Raw genomic sequence first — 21,308 nt, 5'->3', positions numbered from 1 at the left:
TATAATTCCATGAGAGCTATACAATATGTTTAAAACTAAATACAAGTAAATGTGTGCATTTTATGTAAGATCACACTTTTAAAGTACAATAACTCTCTGAAAATATTACACCAGGCCTTAAGACACCAATACATCTCCTATTAGGAAAACGGACCAAGTCAGGCTGCTATAGAGTCCTACACAGAAACTACATGCCAGCAGAAAACCTCACCTGAATCACATGCTGACCCTCACCTAACATAGAATAAAGAGACCAAAACGCATAACTAGAAGCATGCAGAAAATACTGAATTGGAAACTGCAACAAGCCAGAGTCTCTGTATGCAGTGTAATGAAGAAAAGAAACATCACCAGTCCTTATAAAACAAATCAAGAAATATAAAATCATCAGCAGTAAAACTGTACTAACAAAAAGAACATATTTCGAAACAGCTGATGAGTGGAATATCCAATAATTAAAAACTCATATAAAACATTTCCAGATACCAACAAAATATTTCAAAATAGCAGACACAAAGACCCAGTAATGAAAAATGATACAAAAAATTTTTTGCTCTGCATACCTGGGAACGTTTGATATCCAGGTGTCCTGAGATTGTTCTGAATTAGGAGGAAGGGTGGTTTGCTTGGAACTTTCTCCTCTGTCACATACCAGTGCTCTCTCTCACACTGGCTCTCAATGACACACCTATACACACATGCTCTCAGTCACTCACATATACACATGTTTTATCTCTCTCACTTATATAGGCTCTTAATTACACATTTACACACATGCTGTCTATCTTTTCATGCTTACACACACACAGGCTTTCAATCACATAAATACATGCTGTCTTTTTCTCTCACACACAGACTCTCATTCACATACTTACAAACATGTCCTCTCTTTCTCTCATTTACACACAGGCTCTCAATCACATACTCACATGCTCCATCACCTAAACCAGCTCTCAATCACACACAGACACACATGATCTCTCTCTTACTTATACACACAGGCTCTTAATCATACATACGCATGATCTCTCTCACACACAAAGGATCTCAATCATACACACATACTCTTTCACACAAACAGGTTTTCAATCACAAACTTACACATACAGGTTCCCAATCGTAAACTTACATTCATGCTCTCTCTTTCACATATACAGGCTCTCAATCATTCACATACATGCAATCTCTCACTCACACACACAGGATCTCAAACACACATGCTTGCTCGCTCATTCACTCTCTCTCTCCCCCACCCCGGGAACTTGCGGCAGCAGCAGCCTCCTCCCAACGCTAACCTCCTTCATTTTCAGCCCTCGCGGAGGAGGAGTCCTATCGGCCACGGTTGAAGCTCTTCATTTTCCTCCGAGCCGCACTGCAGTCTTCTTTTCGTCGGACCGACGCTGACCACACTGGCGTGGTCTCTTCTTCCCGCGCACGCACTCGATGCTCACCACTTCCTCTTCCGAGGGGGGGGGGGGGGGCGGGAAGAAGAGAGCATACCGGTGCCGCCGACTCCAGCTATTCTGCTGCGTTCCGCCCAGGCTGACAGCATTTTAAGCCCGGGCGGAGGAGGACCGGGGAGCAGCTGGGTCAGCGGGGGACTGGAAAGTGTGGCGACACTTGTCTGCGAGCCAGATGCAGCCCTCAAAAGAGCCATATCTGGCTCGCGAGCCATGGGTTCCTGACCCCTGTCATAGAGGGAGGAACAGCACTAAAGGACTATCGAGATAGGAAGATAGAGATATTAAAATGTTTCTTCATCCACAGTTCTTATAGTTCAAATTGCAGTTTGTTCAGATTGTGTTGTAAGAGTTCTTTTTTGCGTAGCATGCAACAACTATCAGAACTGGATGAGGCAGCATGCTTGGAATTGGCAGCAGATCCATTATAGGATTATATACAGATTTCATTAAGATCTATGCCTTCATCAGTAAGTGCAAGAAGACTTCTATGGCTACAACACTTGACAATAAAGAATCCAACTTAAAATTGTAAGTTATAAAGGACTTTAATAATTTTGTTGTCCTTGTTGGATTCTTCATTGATTATTTTTGGTTGGACTGCTTGCCCTTGTTGGTTGGCTTATTACAGCACTGGACAGCCAACGCATGGTCCAAAGCACACCTATCTAAGCTTTTCTTTAAAGGAAGTTATTATTCAGAGATGAACTTGAAAAATTAGTCAAAAACCTAGGAGAACGTTTTATCAGGCTAATAGGGACAGTTATGCAATTCAAGAACATATCAGCCTGGAAAACCATCCTCAACCTACCCACAAAGATTCAGGTGAAAGATGCAGTGCTTTTGAGTAGCAAGAAAAAGATCAGAAAAATTCTAGGTTGTCCAGAACTTACTTCATCCAATGAAGTTTTGTGGGTCCACTCATTGGTACCATGAGTAGGCCGATGCCTTTAGCTATTTTGCTAGAAATAGATCCACATAACCACAGATCAGTGCTTTTTTGGAAGTCATTTGGAACGGAGTGTAGGGGTTAGGGGGCCACTTTTACATGCGGAGTGAGATGTATGAACAGAACAGTGTACTCTTGTGGTGATTTGATGTCTTTCAGAGTGAGGAAACTCACACTGGTGACATTTGTACAGTATTCTCTCAGCCTAACTTGGACTATCTACCTGGGTAACATCATGCTAGGTTGAGACAACATTGTACAAATCTCATCTTTGTGTGAGTTTCCTCCCTCCGAAAGACATTAAATCTTCACAAGAGTGTACTGTTCTGTTCGTACATCTCACTCTGCATGTAAAAGTGACCCCCTAAGCCCTACACTACTACCTAAACCTCACCTTGAGTTACTAGGTGGGCCTCCTATAGTAGCATAAATAGCTGCTTATTATGGTGCCACCCCTAGAGGAGCTCTCTCCTCTGCCCTTCCTCCCCCCCCCCCCCCCCCCCACCCACACCACACACTCTCCTCCCACATTTCCTGCCCTTCCCCAGCCTAAAAATGCCCAAAACAATTTGCAAAAAAATCGGAAATTGTGTTATGGGCATATCGCATGACATCGCACAGCTTAACACAATTGAAAAAGGTGTAGTTATTTTCGGCATTAAAATTGTGCGATGATATGAGTTATGGCTTCGCAAAGTGCGAAGCCAGCCCACTTTTACAGAATTCCCTCCACTTTTAAAAATTTGCATCTCATGCGAAAACACCATAACGCGATTTGATAAATGACTCTGATGGAAGATTAACCAATTTCACGACATCCCAACAAGGGCTGCTTGAGATTCCTTCCCCAAAAGTCTGCACGATTGCATATGACCCATGAATGTGCTTTTTCTGTTGCTGGAACCATCCTTTGGATCTCCTTTCCAATTGATATTAGAGAGTGCGACACAGTCAAGATTCACGAAACAAATGACTTTTCTCTTTAAATTAGCCTATTTTTAGAGGCACAGAGATTTTTTTTATTAATTTTATTGATCAATTTTATTACTTATGTTTTTTTACATTTTTAATATTTAATTTGTTTTTTATTTAAGAATATTAGTTTTAATTTTTAGTTTTGTTTTTTTAAAGATGCCTTTTGTGCTCTATTTGAATTGTGAAATATAATTTCCTGCTACAATTATGTATGTTCACTTGTTCATCACCTAGGCCTGATGTGTTAGGCGATTCATACATTTTAATAAATGTAAATGTATTTGCAAGTTCATAAAAAGTGTCTATCATTTACACCCTTCAATTAGAGACCTTCCTACTCAGTGGGACCTCCATAAGTTCTTGCTGCCTTAGTGAATCCTCTTTTTGAGCCTCAAGCATCTGTAAGTGTTATTCCAAATTGCAGTTACTTCAGTTTGCAGAACGCTTGCAGAATTACAAAGGCTAATAATTCAGTCTATGTACACCCAAAGTTTCAAAAATAGGATAATCCCCATATCATACTTTCACACTGTAAGTAATTGGGGGTTTTTATTATTTTTTTTTAATTGAAACGTGTTTGTTTCATTTAAACCAGTCCATTCCTGAACATAACCAGAGATCAGTCCAGAAAAGTGGGTTGTGTATCCCTACCAGCAGGTAGAGTCAGAGAACAATTAGAACTTTGGGCACTGATACATAACGAGTGCCACCTGCAGTCACTCAGTATTTCTCTGACTCCAGCAGGTGGTATAGATGCACACCTGTAGTCTTTAGTTATATTTTTTATTTAGTTAGTTTGAATTTAATTTTTTGATTTACACTCGCTTCCTGAGGTGTTAGGTGCCTTCGTGGGCTATCCCTCAGTAGAAGTCGGGCATCAGGGGAATTGGATATTCCTGTCAGGGTTTCGCCCTCCACAGTTCGGTGTCTGACGACCAGGGGCTCCTGGCTACTCACCACCGTCTCTGCTACAGTTGCTCCCTTGCTCCTGCAACAGCTTTTCTCTGTGTCTTGGTAAAGTTTAATTTAAAAAAAAAAAAAAGCAAAGCTGTTTTCACTGTGGCTGACTGACAGTTTTCAGTGCTGAGGTAAGGAGAGGTGCAGGAAGGACCAGGTCTTTTAAGGCCGGCCGGGGAAGCTGTCAGCAGTGTTCCCCTCAGCTCCCGGGGCTCCGGGTCGTTTTCTGAGGGCAAAGGTTAGTTTTTCTCCGTGTGCCTCGTTTACTCGCCGCTTCCCTGCTTGGGGGCCTTGCAACTTCACTATAGACAGGCTCCTTTCCTGCTGCACGGCGGCACGCGTGTTTTTTTTTCTCCTCGGCCGATAGTCTCTTAGCCCGCAGCATGAAAAGTTTGTTTTTCCAGCCCTGCCTGACTGAAATTTTCTCCGTCGTGGCACTGAGCGGTTTTTTTATTCGCGCCCTTTTCTATTTCACTTCAGACCGAAAACAGAATCGTAGGCCTGCTGCGCATGTGGATCACACAGCCAGGCGTTAGATGCGGCCTCCTTATGCACAGCGTGTTCCCCGGGGTTAGAGGGCTCTTCAGGGCTTCTAGCTCCTCCCTCGGGGAGGGAATGTCAGTCTCTCCTTTGGCTTTGCGGGAAGAGGATTCTCCGCCTGGTCTAGTCCCAGTGAGGGAAGACCTCACCAGGGGAACTGGTGATATCACCCCAGCCGACTCTCCAGTGGGGGAGGGGGGACCCAGAGGGGTTTTCCCCAGAATTTGTCCTCCTTATGCACCAGGCTTTCCTGGCAAGGAAATGCTCGGCGGTAAAGCGGCCCAGTCTCCTGGGGGCAGCTTTGGACCCGCCTGAGTAAAGAGGTCGGGGTATGGACCCTCGTCAGTACCTCTCTGTTCAGGCTCACCCCACAGGGGATTCTCCCCAGGGTACGAGAGATCCGATCCCAAGGTCTGGGGCGACGCCGGCTTCTGGGGTAGTAGGGGGCAGCAGACCCGGATCCGCGGTCGGATCCGGCTGATGTGGATACCGATGATCCGGATGAGCCCAGTGACCCTTCTGCGGAGGGGGATGACCCCAGCCTGGTGCATTTGTTCAAGCGGGATGAGTTAAGACCCCTTATTCCCCAGGTCCTTGAAGTTCTAGACTTAAGGTTTCTCAAGAAGAATCTGACAACGAGGGTGTCAATCAGTCCTCGACAGCATTAGGGGTCCCACAACATCCTTTCCTCTGCCTAAGAAGGTTCGCGAACTAGTGACCGGGAGTGGGAGATTCTGGCTTGAAGGTGGACAGAGCTATGGCGAAACTGTACCCGTTATTGTCTGATGTTTTGGGTTTACTGAAGATTCCAAAGGTGGCCGCCGCGGTCTTGGCAGTCACTAAAAAGACCACTATCCTGGTTGCTGGGGCAGCTGCCCTTAAGGATATGCAGGACCGCAAGCTGGAGATCAGTTGAAGCGAGCATTTGAGGTTGCTGTGCTAAGCCTTCGGGCGGCGGTTTGCGCTAGCCTCATTCAGAGAGGGCCTGTCTGTGTTGGGTCCAAGAGTCGGCTGCTGGGGCCGGTACAGGCGACAGTGGGGCTCTGGTGTCCGCCCGCCTAAAAGCAGACATCGCTTATGTTGCAGATGCTTTGTATGATCTGGTGAGGACCGTGGCGAGAGGTATGGTATCTTTGGTGTCAGCGCAGCGTCTCCTCTGGCTGCGAAATTGGGTGGCGGATTTGTCCTCCAAGTCCCAGATTTGTAATCTATCCTTTAAGGGCAAGTTCCTGTTTGGAGAGGATCTGGATCAGCTGGTAAAGCTGCTTGCTGAATCCAAGGGCAATCGGTTGCCGGAAGATAAAAGATCTTCTAAGAAAGTCTTCCCTTCTCGAGCTAGGTTTCGGGACTCTTGCCGCATCAGAGAGGGTAGATACTCTGCACCTCCTGCTTCTAAACCTGCTTTGGGGTGCCAGCAGTCCTTTCGAGGGGGTCGCCGGACCGGAAGAGGTTCGGGACATCTTGGTGCAGGAAGTAATAAAAACCCCCAATGAAGCCACGAGCACCCATTCCGTCATCAAAGCTGTCTGAGGCAGATTATTCAACTTTTACACGGAATGGGCAAGAATTACATCAGGCCACTGGGTCTTAGAAGTGATCAAAGACGGGTATGCACTGGAGTTCTCGCGTCCGGTCCGGGAGGTTTTTGTGGAGTCCTGAGTGGCCTCAAATGTCAAGCAAGAGGTAGTCCTGGTGACTCTACAATGACTTCTCGAGCTCAAAGCTATTGTCCCAGTTCCGGAGGCTCAACAGGGTTGAGGTCGGTATTCCATGTACTTTGTGGTCCCCAAGAAGGAGGGCATGTTTCGGCCCATCCTCGATCTGCAGAAGGTGAACTGTTGCCTTTGGGTTCCTCGCTTTCATATGGAAACCCTGAGGATAGTGATGGCCACGGTTCGAAAAGGGGAGTTTCTCGCCTCTCTGGACCTCACGGAGGCGTATTTACACATTCCGATATGGCTGAATCACCAGAGGTTTCTGCGGTTCAAGGTCTTGGCGCAACAGTTCCAGTTTCAAGCCCTTCCATTTGGTCTCGCAACAGCTCCTCGTAAGTTCACCAAGGTGGTGATGGTGGCGGCGGCCTTCTTTTGTCAGGAGGGAATCTTGGTCCACCCGTACCTGGACGACTGGTTGATTCGCACGAAGTCTCAAGAGGACTGTGAGAGATTGGTGCACATGGTGATGTTCACATTGCTATCTCTAGTTGGGTAATCAATGTGCAGAAAAATCACTTGGAACCCACTCAGAAGTTGATTTATCTCGGAGCACAATTCGATACCTTGCTGGGCAAAGTGTTTCTAGCGGCGGACAGAATAGGGAAGTTGCAGGAACAAATACATTCCCTTCAAAGGAACAATCCCACAGTGTGGCATCATCTACAGGTCCTGGGCTCCATGGCTTCAACCTTGGACTTGGTTCCTTGGGCGTTCGCTCACTTAAGACCTTTACAGCGTGTGCTTTTGTCTTGCTGGAGCCCGGTGTAAGAGCAATTCCATCTACCAATGCCTCTATTTCCGGAATCCAGAGCCAGTCTGTCATGGTGGCTGTCACTGGACAGTCTGGAACGGGGGGTAGATTTGGACACTCCGAATTGGCTGATAATCTCCACCGATGCCAGCCTCTCAGGTTGGGGGGGGTGGTGTGTGCAGACAGGTCCTTCCAAGGGCTCCGGTCAGCGATGGAAAGATCCTGGTCCATAAACCGGCTCGAGACCAGGGCTGTATGTCTGGCCCTGCGAGTGTTTCTTCCCTGGATCCAGGGCAGAATGGTGGGAGTCTTTTAGGACAATGCGACAACAGCGGTGTACATCAACCGACAAGGCGGGACTCGAAGTCCAGCTGTAGCACTGGAGGCACGGCTTCTGTTCACCTGGGCGGAGCGCCATCTCGAGGGCATTGCCGCATCCCATGTTGCGGGAGTAGAAGAATGTGCAAGCCGATTATCTCAGCCGTCAGCAGCTAGACCCAGGGGAATGGGAATTATCGAGGCTTGGAATCTGATTTGCATCAGATGGGGAACTCCTCAGCTGGATCTGATGGCAACCCAGGCAAACACAAAAACAGTTTGTTTTTTCAGCCGTCGCCGAGAACAGAGCTCGGTGGGCATAGACGCTCTCATGTGTCCTTGGCCCACGGGGATTCTTCTGTATGCCTTCCCGCCCTGGCCCCTCATAGATCGGCTTCTCCGTCGCATAGAGCGGCACCTGGGAATGGTGATTCTGGTGGCGCCGGAGTGGCCACATCATCTGTGGTTCGTGGATCTGGTACTCTTGGCTGTAGAGGATCCACTTCAGCTGGCTCATCTAACGCATCTGCTCCATCAGGGGCCCATATTTTCGGATCGGGAGGATCGCTTCTCTCTCGCGGCTTGGCTTTTGAGAGGCGATGTTTACGCTTGGCGGGTTATTCAGAACAAGTCATTTCCACCCTTGTACAGGTGAGACGTCCAGCCACCTCTATGTGAGTTTAGAAGTTTTTTGAGACGTGGTGTCATCACCGTTCCTGCGACCCTTTAGCGGTGCATGTTCCTCGGATGCTTGACTTTCTGCAACAGGGCCACGCTAAGGGCTTTGTGTTCAGTTCCCTTCGTGTACAAGTTGCAGCTCTAGGTGCCTTGCGGGGAAACTTTGATGGCTGTTCGCTGGCAGCACATCCAGATATTGCTTGGTTTCTTAAGGGGGTCAAACATTTGCGGTCCAGATTGGAGTTTGAATTTAGTCCTGCGAGTTCTATGTGGCGCTCCTTTCGAGCCTCTTCGTGGAGTTTCCCTGAAAGATATGACTTTGAAAACGGTGTTTTTGGTGGCCATTTGCTCGGCCTGTCTGATCTCAGAGTTGCAGGTGTTGTCTTGTCAGGATCCTTTTCTTTGGATTTACGATGATCGGGTATCGTTACGTACGGTCCGTCCTGTGTCCGTAAGATGGTTTCAGCCTTTCACGTCAATCAAACCGTGGAGCTTCCAGGGTTCCCTAACTGGTCCCAGGAGTCTTCTCAGAACAGAGACCTTCATCTTTTGCATGTGCGGTGCGCCTTATTGCATTATCTGGAGGTTACCAATGACTTCAGACATTCCAATCATTTGTTCGTTCTCTTTGGTGGCCCAAAGAAGAGGGACGAAGCGTCAAAGGCGGCCATATCTCGGTGGATTAAGGAAGCCATTTGCGCGGCATACATAGCCCGAGGGCGTCTGGTGCCTTTGGGTCTCAGAGCTCATTCCACTAGGGCTCAGGCTACCTCCTGGGCGGAGTGTCAGTTACTGTCGCTTCAGGAGATCTGGAGGGTGGCAGTGTGGTCGTCTATTCACACTTTTACGAAACATTACCGATTGGACGTTAAGGCTTCTGATGAACCGTCCTTCGGGGAGAGTGTGCTTTGTGCGGGTCTTTCGGGTTCCCGCCCATTGTAGGGTGGCTTAAGAACATAAATTGCCATGCTGGGTCAGACCAAGGGTCCATCAAGCCCAGCATCCTGTTAACAGAGGCCAAAACCAGGCCTCAAGAACCTGACAATTACCCAAACACTAAGAAGAACCCATGCTACTGATGCAATTAATAGCAGTGGCTATTCCCTAAGTATAATTGATTAATAGCCATTAATGGACTTCTCCTCCAAGAACTTATCCAAACCTTTTTTGAACCCAGCTACACTAACTGCACTAACCACATCCTCTGGCAACAAATTCCAGAGCTTTATTGTGCGTTGAGTGAAAAAGAATTTTCTCCAATTACTCTTAAATGTGCTACTTGCTAACTTCGTGGAATGCCCACTAGTCCTTCTATTATTCGAAAGTGTAAATAACCGAGTCACATCTACTCGTTCAAGACCTCTCATGATCTTAAAGACCTCTATCATATCCCCCCTCAGCTGTCTCTTCTCCAAGCTGAACAGCCCTAACCTCTTCAGCCTTTCCTCATAGGGGAGCTGTTCCATCCCCTTTATCATTTTGGTTGCCCTTCTCTGTACCTTCTCCATCGCAACTATATCTTTTTTGAGATGTGGCGACCAGAATTGTACACAGTATTCAAGGTGCGGTCTCACCATGGAGCGATACAGAGGCATTGACATTTTCCGTTCTATTAACCATTCCCTTCCTAATAATTCCTAACATTCTATTTGCTTTTTTGATTGCTGCAGCACACTGAGCCAACGATTTTAAAGTATTATCCACTATGATGCCTAGATCTTTTTCCTGGGTGGTAGCTCCTAATATGGAACCTAACATTGTGTAACTACAGCAAGGGTTATTTTTCCCTATATGCAACACCTTGCACTTGTCCACATTAAATTTCATCTGCCATTTGGATGCCCAATCTTTCAGTCTTGAAAGGCCCTCCTGTAATATATCACAAACTGCTTGTGATTTAACTACTCTGAATAATTTTGTATCATCCGCTTGGGTACATCCCACTTTTCTGGACTGATCTGGGTATGTTCAGGAAATGAAAATTGGTTCTTACCTGCTAATTTTCGTTCCTGTAATACCACAGATCAGTCCAGAGGCCCACCTCTTTCTTCAGATACTGAAAGACACTCTTGGTCATAACCTGCTTAAATTTTTTTTATTGTTGAAGCTCCTTTTTTGCAAACATGATTCATGGAGCAGTTTTTAGCAGTTGTTCGATCTGGTTTTTGCCAGTGGCGAAGTGGTAGTCCGGATTTTGGTTGGGTGCTACCCTTTGTTATGTAGTTCTGTTAGCATGGGCTTGGGTACAGGTCATTACTGAGTGACTGCTGGTGGCACTCTCGTTATGTAGCAGTGCCCAAAGTTCTAATTGTTCTCTGACTCCAACTGCTGATAGGGATAAACAAACCCACTTTTCTGGACTGATCTGTGGTATTACAGGAACAAAAATTAGCAGGTAAGAACCAATTTTCATTTCTACCATTTTTTCCCTTCTTCCCAAACCGTCATACTACTAAAGCAGAACAGACTCTTTATTCTGTAGATTACAGAACAGCTTTGTCTTTTTTTATTTAGAGGGAACAAAGGTTTTTAGAAAGTTATCTCTATCTTATGCAACAGCAGCACAATGTTCTCCAGTAAAGAAACAAACCTTTATCTACGTAACTTTCCAGCTGTATTTCATATTGTTATACCTTTTATATGAAATCCATTTTGCAACCAAGAGCTATGGATGTTAAAGCCTATCAGTTAAGGGCAGCTTCAACATCTATAAGTCATCTGCAGTCAGCTTCAATTCCAGATATCTGTAAAGTATCTACTTGGTCTTCCATTCATACTTTTACTAAGCACTATTGTCTTAAGGAGGAATCTCGCAGAGATGATAGTTTTGATCAAGCAGTTATAAAGACCCTATTTAACTAACAACTTTAACTCTCCTTCTGGTCTCTTTCACCAAGTCGCAATTACTCTCTATCCAGCAAAAAATGAAAGTATTTCATTGCAACCCTTAACTTAGTAGTGTACCTACTTGTATGGCTGGATTTTTCTTGTTTGTCCTCAGAGAAAGCAAAGTTGTTTACCTATAGTAGGTATTCTGCATGGACAGTAGGACAACCAGCCACATATAAGAACATAAGTTGCCATACTGGGTCAACCATGGGTCCATCAATCCCAACATCTTGTTTCCAACAGTGGCCAATCCAGGTTGCAAGTACCCAAAACATTAAGTAGATCCCATGCTTCTAATGCCAGTAAAAGCAGTGGCTATTCCCTAAGTCATCTAGATTAATAGCAGTTAATGGACTTCTCCAAGAACTTATCCAAATCTTTTTTTTAAACTCAGCTACACTAACTGCCCTAACCACATCCTCTGGCCTCAAATTCCAGAGCTTAATTGTTCATTGAATGAGAGAATTGTCTGTGATTTAGTTTTAAATGCGTTACTTGCACATTTAAAGCAGCCATCCTTCTCTCCATAGAGTTGTAGTTTAGCTAAGTAATAGACTACTGAGGTTTACATGGTGGCGGCAGTGCTCACTTTGTCTTTCTGGGCTCTGAGAGACCACATTCCAAATCTGCCATGCAGTGGATGTCACCCATTTGCGTGGCTGGTTTGTTCTAACCACGGAGAATGCCTGTTTACAGGTAAGCAACTTTTTATTTCTGTTCAAATCTATTCTTGCAACAGAAATGTGCATTAAAATGCATGTTAAATGAAAAGTAGATTTTGAAATAGAGTGAATCTTGATGTTAAATTTCTAACTTGATTCTCTTGTACTTTAATTCCAGGAAGCATATTCCTACCTCCCACCTCTGTAGTTGGTGCTGGCCTGTATTCTGTAGCAATGTATGGTGGTTTACTACTTTTTGGCATGTTTCTGCTGTATGACACTCAGAAAGTCATCAAACGTGCAGAGACCTATCCCACGTATGGACAGGCAAAATTTGACCCCATAAATTCGTAAGTATTCTGGGTGTCTTCTCTCCTCTACTGTACTCATTTGGTTTATTTTAACCCACATGCACTTGATTTTGTTAGCTGTTGAAAGACAAAATTGCAAAGACTACCTGCTTTATCTGTCTCTTTCATTCTGTCTGTAAGCCAGGGTTTGCAAATCCAGTCTTGGGACCTCATATCAGTCTAGTTTTGAGGATTTTCACAATGAATGTGCATGAGATATATTTGCATACAGTGGAAGCAGTGCAGTGCACCCAATCACATTTCCTACACATTCATTGTAGAAATCCTCAAAACCAGACTAGTTTGTGATCTTGCAGGACCAGATTTGGGGACCTCTGCTCTAGCCAGATAGTAACACTCTTCATGAGGTAATGAAAATATGTACCAAACATACGCAAACATCAGTACCATACTAAGACCAGTGGTCCATGCCCAGCAACCTGCCTCCCAACAGTGACTAGTCCAGCTCAAGTTGAATTACTCAACAGATCCTAATGGTGGGAGTAAGCAACATAGGCAGACTTGGGAATTCTTAATATTTAATAGGACCAGTCTTCCAGAAACTTGCCCAAGCCTGTTTTAAACCCAGCTATACTACTAGCCTTGACCAAATCCTCCAGCAGCAAATTCCACATCTTAATTTTGCAATAACTAAAGAAAATACTTTTCTTAATGTTTTAAACCTGCTGCCAGTTAATTTCTTGGCATGTCTCCTAGTACTATTTGAAAGAGTAAATACATTTCCTTTAAACTTGTTTACATTGTAATAACCTGTTTTTAATCATAAAACCCCAAAGCAGCATATCACACTCCACATCACCCCTATTTCCTTTCCATCTCACTCTGCATTCCACAAGAATAAACTGAAATACATCATCTTAAAATCATACATAGTAAATAAAATCCTACTATGAAAACCAACTCATCCTTCAATTTCATCTTACTACACCAGTCCAGTCCAAATAGGTATGTTAAATTCCCCGACCAGCAGATGGAGACAGAGCACTCAGACTTTCTCCTTGACATATCGCCACTAAGTATAGATAATACAGCACAGAGAAACTCCAAAATACTCTGCATTCAGCAAATGGTAGGACTCATTGATAGTGCAGCAGGATTGTTTTTAAGTTGATTAGGGCCAGACCCCTGGTACTCACAGGAGAGCAAGCCCATCTTAAGTGGTTCCAGTCCCAGAGGGGAGTAGGTAGAGCCCAGGGAGAGGTTATTTCTTTAAAAAAAAAAAAAAAAGCAACTTTTAAACGAGAAGAGTCTAAGGTGTTTAGCTGTTAGAACTGAGAGAATTCTCCTGTTCTTCCCCTACCCACCACCCCCAGCCTCTCTGCTCAGTTGGTCTGTGGGGGAAAAAAAACAGCGCACAAGACAAGTGAATGGGTCGCTGAAAGCCTGGTGCAGGCTGGAGACTCTTCAGGCTAAGAAGCTGACCATCTTTTACTTAGGTTTTGGTTCAGAGAGAGGTTTTTGGAGGTGATTGATTATTTAGCCTCTCCTTTGGAGTAGCACTAGGGGTGCCCATTTGGGGATGGCATAGACAGTTCAGAATGCAGCTGCAGGAGGACCTTGTCTGCAACGAGGTCCCTGTGCTCCATATATGTAAGGGCCACTGAAGTTCTTGAGCAATGCTGCTATGCTCCCACTGCCCTTCCGTCACTTCCCCTCCATCGGGGGCGGCACCCCTGGAGAATCTGCACTCCGGTGTAGCGGCTTTGGTGGGAGCATTGGCCATTTTGGGTTGAGCTCTATGGTGTTTCTGATGTGCAGTAGCCACAGTTAAGTATTTTGTTTTATTTTTGGTATTTAAATTCAGTGTGGGATTTTAGTGGGCCCCCAAACTTGGAACCTGGTGCAGGTCCCTAGACCCGGATTTCCCTAGGGAATGATAGGATTTTTCACCTATGTGTGTTAATTTCCTTCATCAGGCAGCAGGTCCTCTTTAACCAGGTTTGGTTGATTTGCCAGAGGAACACGACGTTCTGGACTCGACCAGGTGCGCGTCTTTGGAAGAAGGGAAGGTACCCTCAGACAGAGGATGACTATTGTCCACTTATTTTATTGAGGCAATTTCTACCCTGATTTGATCAGGTAGTATCTTGCTTCAGGTTAATGTACTCCAAGGCTGAAGAGGCTCCAGTTTTGTAGACTCTTAATGAAAGGATCCCAATCCTCCAACTCTTTCCTTCTCCATTTTGAAGTAGAGAAGATGGTGCTGGTGGATGGATACGATTCAGCGTTAACTTTCTGACTCCCAGGGCAAATGCGTTGATCACTGCTGTAACCAGGCTTGCTAATATTCCAGTGGAGGGTAAAATTTCCCTCAGGGATGTGCAGGACAGGAATTTGAACTTCCTTTTTGACACTTGTTGATGTCTTCAGCTGGCAGTACAGATTTCTATTTATGGTGACTTTGTGATTAGAGCTCTCATGCACTGGATACCACAGCTTCCAAAAAATAACACAGTGAAACTGGAGTCCCTGGTAGCTTTCCTGGATGATGTGCTCTATGACCACTTCTCTACATCCTCCAAATTTGTAGATTTAGCTGTTGCGACTCAGTCCTTTGCCCTTTGGCTTTGCAATAGGGCTGCAGATTCTTGGTCGAAGTCTCTGTTCAATGGCAGCAGCATGGAAACTGGTGTCCTTTGGAAGGATGCACATGGGCCCACTTCAGCACTTTGATTGCCAGTCTAAAGGCTATTTTATACGGTAATCTGTTTCGGAGTCCATCAAGGTAAGCTTGGCATGCTGGCCTAGCTGCTGCTGACAATGTAAATCAATCTGATAATCTGGGGAAGCACTCTTGTCAGGAGCAGCTAGCTTGTGGATAGTGGAAACCTGAGGACTCAATATCAATCTGTGGGTGGATAAATTGGATACATTTGGTTCTTCTGAAATTTCATGCTCTGCTGAATGTTTAGGCAGTCTAATAAACATCTTGGTGAGGCATATGTAAATCTTCGAGGATCCAATATCCTCAGGATCTCTGCCACAGGTAGCCTTCGATCAAGGTGAGGACAGATAGGGAATTCCAATGATAGACCTTACGATATTCCTGATTGAGAAGGTGCAGCAATTTTTCAGCCACATGAGTAGCAATGTCTCTTCTTGAAGCGATGCTCTGGTTTAGAGCTAGTTGACAGAAGTGTTCCTGTATGCATTTTCTTTTTGGTCATGTTAAGTTGATTCTTGAACATCCAAGTTTGGTAATTCTAGTAGCTCCGCTTTGGCCCCGGAAGTCCTTGGTAGGCGACTTTCATGCCTTTGAAGCACAAAAAGCCCGTGACGCTTCCGTATCTCAGGGACTGGCATTTAAATGGTTCGTTGCTTCTCTGTGACTTGAGTCTATTTTTCTCTTACAGCTTGGCCCTTCTAAGGGTAAGTTTGGTAGAGGATTTTCTCACACTATGGTGGCTGCTCTTCCAGAGCTAACAGTTTTCCATTTCATTAGTTTGTATGTGAATGTGGTGAGGTTTTTTTTTTGGATTGACTCTTGTTTCTTGAGGTTGCAGCTCTTACTTTCCACAGAATGGCTCCTGAAGGATATCTTCACTTCCTGAAGCAGCAACCATATTAGCCTTTTGCTGAGGTTTTCTGTTTCATCTTGGAACACTCCACCCCCACCCCACAATCCTATTTTTTAAAAATTGTTTTCTTTTTGTCTCTGGTATTTCTTTTTCAGCCCAAGTAAACAAGCTGTTTCTACAGGTGCAGTAGTGGATAGTCATCCTCTCTGTCTGAGCCCAAGTGTCTGGGAGTAGCTTCAGCTGTTGGGTTCTATGGCAGCTGCTCTGGATCTTATTCCTTGGGCTAGGGCCCATCTGAGACCTCTGCAGTCTGTGTTCCTGTAACGTTGGTTACCTCAGTACCAGGTTTACGATATGCAAAACCCTCTGCTGAAATCGGTAAGCCTCAGCCTCCGGTAGTGGATGGAACCACTGCATCTGTTGCAGGGAATCAGCCTAGGGACCCCCACTTGGGTCCTAGTCACAACTGATGTGAGTCCATCAAGATGGGATCTCACTGTCTGGATCAGCTGGCTCAGGGTCTCGAGCTCCTCTGAAGGCATCCTGGTGTATCAACAGGCTAGAAAACCAGTGTGATCAGGTTGACTATCATTTTTTGCCTTTGATCAGTGTGTTATCTGATAAGGCGACCATGGGAGCATATGTTAACAGGCGATGGGAACCAGAGGTCAGGGGATCCTGAAAAGATGAAGTTTCTCTTTCCGTAGGCCAAGGAGCATCTGGAGCTTCTGTAAGTTCATATTGCAGGCAAGGAAAACATGCAAGCAGATTTCCAGAGCAGGAATCTTCTTGATCCAGACGAATGGGAACTGAACCAGGATGCCTTCCATTGTGTGGTTCTCAAGTGGGACTTGCCTATCATGGATCTAATAGATACTCACAAGAATGTAGAGATTCCTCAGTTGTTCTGTCATTACAAGGAGTCAAGTCCCGAGGGCATAGATGCTATGGTTCAACCTTGGCTAAGGGGAAGGCCTTCGGTGTGTCTTCTCTCATTGGTCTTTAATCAGCCAGGATTCTGCTAAGAATCAAGATGGTAAACAATTGCGTAATCCTTGTAGCTCCGGGTTGGCCTCAAAGACCTTGTATAGGGATCTAATCGGTCTTCCTCTGCATCTTCCAGATGCCCAGGATCTTCTGGTATAGGAACCTGTAGTCTTGGAAGATCCAGCTCCACTCTCTTATGGCCTGGTTCTTGAAAGGTCTCATTTAAGGAAGAAAAGCTATTCAGTCCGTTCCACCATGCTGAAGGCTCAGAAGGCTTCTACTTCTTTGGCCTACATTTGGATTTGGCGTATCTTTGAGGTTTTTTGTAGAGTCACCCGGTTTCTCCCTGGCATGCTGATTTTCTTTGCATTTTATTCTTTTTCCAGGCAAAGTTGGAGAAGGAGTTGGCCCCCCTTTCCCTAAAGTTTCAAGTCATGGCAATCGCCTGTTACGGGATAAAGTGCGGGATATTTTGGTTACAGCCCATTCTAATGTGGTTTGTGTTCTCTGAAGAATTGAGACTGTGGCCATCTTTCACACCTTTAGTTCCTCTATCAGATCTTAATTTAGCTTTAACCCTGGTCTCTGCCTTTTTGAGCCATTATAGCAGGCCTCATTGAAGGATCTCTTTCAAGGTTTTTGTTGATTGTTTCTGCTACACATAGTGTCTGAGATCCAAACTTTATCTTGTAGGGATCCATTTTTGGTGATCGCCTCTGATTCGGTGTCCTTTTAGCCTGTCACTTCATGTTTGGTGAAGGTGGTCTTGGCATATCCTCTATACCAGTCTGTTACCCTGCTTACTTTTTCTAGAGAGGTGTGTCGGTGTTTTAATAGGTTGCTGAGGTTCATGGATCTTCACAGAGTTCTCATTTGGTGCTTAGAAGTGACTAATTTGTTTTATAGGTCTGACAGGCTGTTTGTGGTGGTTGGTGGTCCACATAAGGGAAAAGCAGTCTAAGGCTATTCTAGCCCATTGAATCAAGGACATGATTTCTTTGGTATCTTTACTTAAGCTCTAGGACCTACTGACCCTTATCTACACCCACCCTATGAGGACATAGTGTTCTTCAGAGGAAACTGCTGCAGTTGTACCTGAGGATATTTGCAGTACTCCTGTGTGTTCCTCCTTGCATTTTTTTTTTTTTTTGGTGAAGCATTATTGTTTGGATAAATACATCAAATATTCACTAAAGGGGAATCAAGCTTTGGGACTGGTGTTCTCAAAGCAACCTTTACTTCCTCCAACCCACAGTAGTGGGGCTTTGGTGGGGCTGTTCAATTGGACTGGACTGGTGTAGCTGGATGAAATAAGAGAAATGTTCTTACCTGCTAATTTTCTTTCCATGAATCCTATACAGTCCAGGACCCTCCTAGGAAGTTTGGCCTTTTCCATGCATCATCTTTAGGGGTGTGTTACTGCCACTTCTGTGTATATATAATATTTTTAGATAGTATAGCACTAAGAGTTCACAGATCCTTTTGTCGAATGACTCAAAAAAAAAAAGTGAAGACTTAGATCAAGTGTTTCCACCTTTTATTCATAAATTCTTAGAAAAAAGTTTCAGTCACCCGATATGGACCATGTTTCACTACATGGGCTGCGTCGGGCGGGACAGAGGCCCGGGAAAACTGTCATCCAAACCAAAACCATAAAACAGATATATAACCAAGGATCCACACTACATAAAGAAATCACAGAAGACACCAACCAGCAAAAACTGCTGCTCACCTATGCAAAGAATATTATACGAAAAGCATATAAATTAAAAACATGTGTTTTATACACGTGTCTCAGCATATAAATGTGTGAAACTTATAAACATGAATAAAACACATAAATGTGAACAGTGTCAGTAATGTGTATCGGGAGGGATAGGGGAGAAAGGGAAGGGAAAAGTGTTGAACTCCGCATGTAGCATACATAAAGCATATAATCATTAAACTCAAGGGAGAGGGGAGGAAGGTAAATTGTAAACCTGCTCAGGAACAAGTAATGGAGAAAGTTATACTTAGAGACTCAGTATAGAAAGGCTGCAAATAGAGAGGAAAAAAAAAGGGATGGAATCACTATAGAAAACAATTTTTTTTTTTTTTTTTTACAGGGAAGGGAAGGGGGGGGGGGGGGGAGAGAGGAGAAAGGAAAGGGAAACAACTGTCCTAGACGAAACAAGTCATGATGGGTACATATTAGTGTCAAGGGTGCTTAATGCATAAGTCCATGATCATATCCGGATATTCTAAAAGGAAAACACACAAACAGAATGAACTAAGTGGAGATAGAAAAAAGAGTCAAAACCACATAGGTATCTCTTTCGCATCACATTCTATCAAGGGAAAACGCCTGAGTTGAAAAAGGAATGCCTTGAGGAGGGTTGTCCAAGAGATGAAAGCTAAAAAAAAAAGGAACAAATGATGGTAAAAAAAAGGAAAATAAAAATGATGAAAGAGAGTCCCGCGGGGCAGGACCTGAATATATGGAGCCATACCTTCCTAGCTCACAAAGGTTCGCGATAGGTTCTAATTATGAACTGTTCACAGGAGGAACTCCAAAAATTATTATATAACATGGCCAGCAACTGTGAGGGCAAAACAAATAAAAAGCAATAGGTGAGGGAAAGACAAAAAAATTCATTTTTTTGGAAGAACGGGACTGCCAAGAAGGAAAAGGTGGAATGAAGAAGAACTTGCCTGGCACAGTGAAGCGATGGCGTCTCTGCAGGGCCTTCTCAGCGGCGGCATACCCGCATTTAAATGAGGGGTGGGGGATGTTAACCCACACGAGATTCGGGAACCTGGGACCGGAGTGTAAAATAAAATAACAAAGCTGAATCGGGTGAAGGCTATTGATTGTCTGAAAGCAAGGTAGTAATGAGAAACCCCCAAAAATGAAATTAAAAGGTGGAAGGTAAAAAATTTTTTAAAAGGCAGTTATAATAAAGGAAGGGGAGGGGAAAAGGAACACAAGCAAAACAGAACACAAAAACAAAAGAAAAGAAGATGGGTAACTATGAATGATTTTTCTGCTGATTTGATCACCTCATTTATTGCTCCCTTTTTCAGATCATTAATGAATAAGTTAATACTGATTCTAGTACAGTTCTCTGGGATATTCCAGCATTCACTTCTTTTTCATTGGGAAAACTGACAATTTGATCCTTCTTGGTTTCCTATTCTTCAACCACTTATCAGTCCAAAATAGGACATTTGCCTCCTACCCCATGATTTAATTTTCAAGAGTTTTTCATGAGGGGCCATGCTAGCTTTTCTCCTTTTAGCCATGTTTATACATATGCCAGTAATTTTGTTCTTAACAATAGCTTCCACCAGTCATGAAAACTGAAAGATAAACTTTAAAAATCAAAAAATAGTTGAGCTATGTTTGGGGCTGTGGGAGGCAGCTTGTCATGAATGAACAAATTGATAATTATGATCTGTGGATAAATTCAGTTGGAGAAATCTGTGAAAGTGATATTGATTGTACCAAAATCATAGTCTTGCACCTCTCACCCTTTTGTGAAGTGTATTTATATACAGTAAACTTATTCACCACTTCACAATCATCAGTCTAGCAGCTACAATTACACTGCAGTTTTCAATTTGTTTACACCTTTACTAGTGAATTGTAATTGCTGAATTCATTCTATTGCTGTGTTATGCATTTTTTTTTCTTCCACTTTGCTTCTGTTTTAGATGCTTGGGAATCTACATGGATACACTGAACATTTTTATGCGGGTGGCCATCATGCTATCAAATAGTGGTGGCAGCAGGAGGAAATAATGGAATACAACCTGTGCTTGAAACCTGAAAACATTTTGCTCTTGCCCATGGCATCTGTTTGTAAAAGTAATGCAAGGTGCAAGCAACTATCTTAGATCAAAGCATTTGAAACTCCTCATGCTAATAGCAATGCAGAGATTTGGGTTAGTTTTTACCACCTAAGAAATAAACATTCAAATTTTCTTGCAACTCTTATTTCTATGGAAGTTGAAGCTAAAGAATGCACATGTAGCCATGCTATCAACTGTAAAATAATTATGGGATATAGTAAACAAGGAGGTTCAAAATTATGCTTTTTGCTAGGGTTTGTATTACAAAGATGTATTTAAAAAATAAAAAAGCTAATCTATTACTCACATATAAGGCTTGATGTAAAGTTCTATGATCTCCCCTCTGAGAAGTGCATTTTTATGACAATGCTGATCCTGCCTGTAAATCTAGAACAGACATTTGTGAAAGTAGTAAATAATGTGCCCAGGAGCAGAATGATGTGGATTGTGTTTGCTTTTTGGGGTTTTTTACTATCTAAAAATAAACAGCTTTCTTAAATCTAGATCTAAGAGGAAAAAATGTTTTAAAAAAATCAATAGTTTCCCCTTTCAGGGCTTATCAGAAAGCCATGTTTTATTATAGTGCCAATACCATGTAACCGGATTTCTAGCTTTATTGAAAAACAGCTTATAGGCTTGCCTTAGAATCTTTGGTAAGCATAAAGTGTGGAGTTTTTTTGGGTTTTTTTTTTGTTTGTTTGTTTAAT

The 21,308-nt window shown here is 43.8% G+C and overlaps 1 protein-coding gene across 1 annotated transcript in view; it reads left to right on the top strand.

The window, feature by feature from the left end:
• The window catches only part of GHITM (growth hormone inducible transmembrane protein), an 83,041-nt gene extending 61,935 nt beyond the window's left edge, over window positions 1-21,106 (top strand). Inside the window, exons 8-9 of the mRNA XM_029609449.1 lie at window positions 12,073-12,244; window positions 20,464-21,106. Coding sequence (XP_029465309.1) covers window positions 12,073-12,244; window positions 20,464-20,551 — 260 coding nt within the window. The 3' untranslated portion in view covers window positions 20,552-21,106. The remainder of the gene's footprint in view (window positions 1-12,072; window positions 12,245-20,463) is intronic.
• The last annotated feature ends 202 nt before the right edge of the window (window positions 21,107-21,308 follow it).

The sequence above is a fragment of the Rhinatrema bivittatum genome, chromosome 7, assembly GCF_901001135.1.
Source record: "Rhinatrema bivittatum chromosome 7, aRhiBiv1.1, whole genome shotgun sequence".
NCBI classification, from domain to species: Eukaryota; Metazoa; Chordata; class Amphibia; order Gymnophiona; family Rhinatrematidae; genus Rhinatrema; species Rhinatrema bivittatum.
This window is presented reverse-complemented; position numbering and strand designations above follow the sequence as displayed.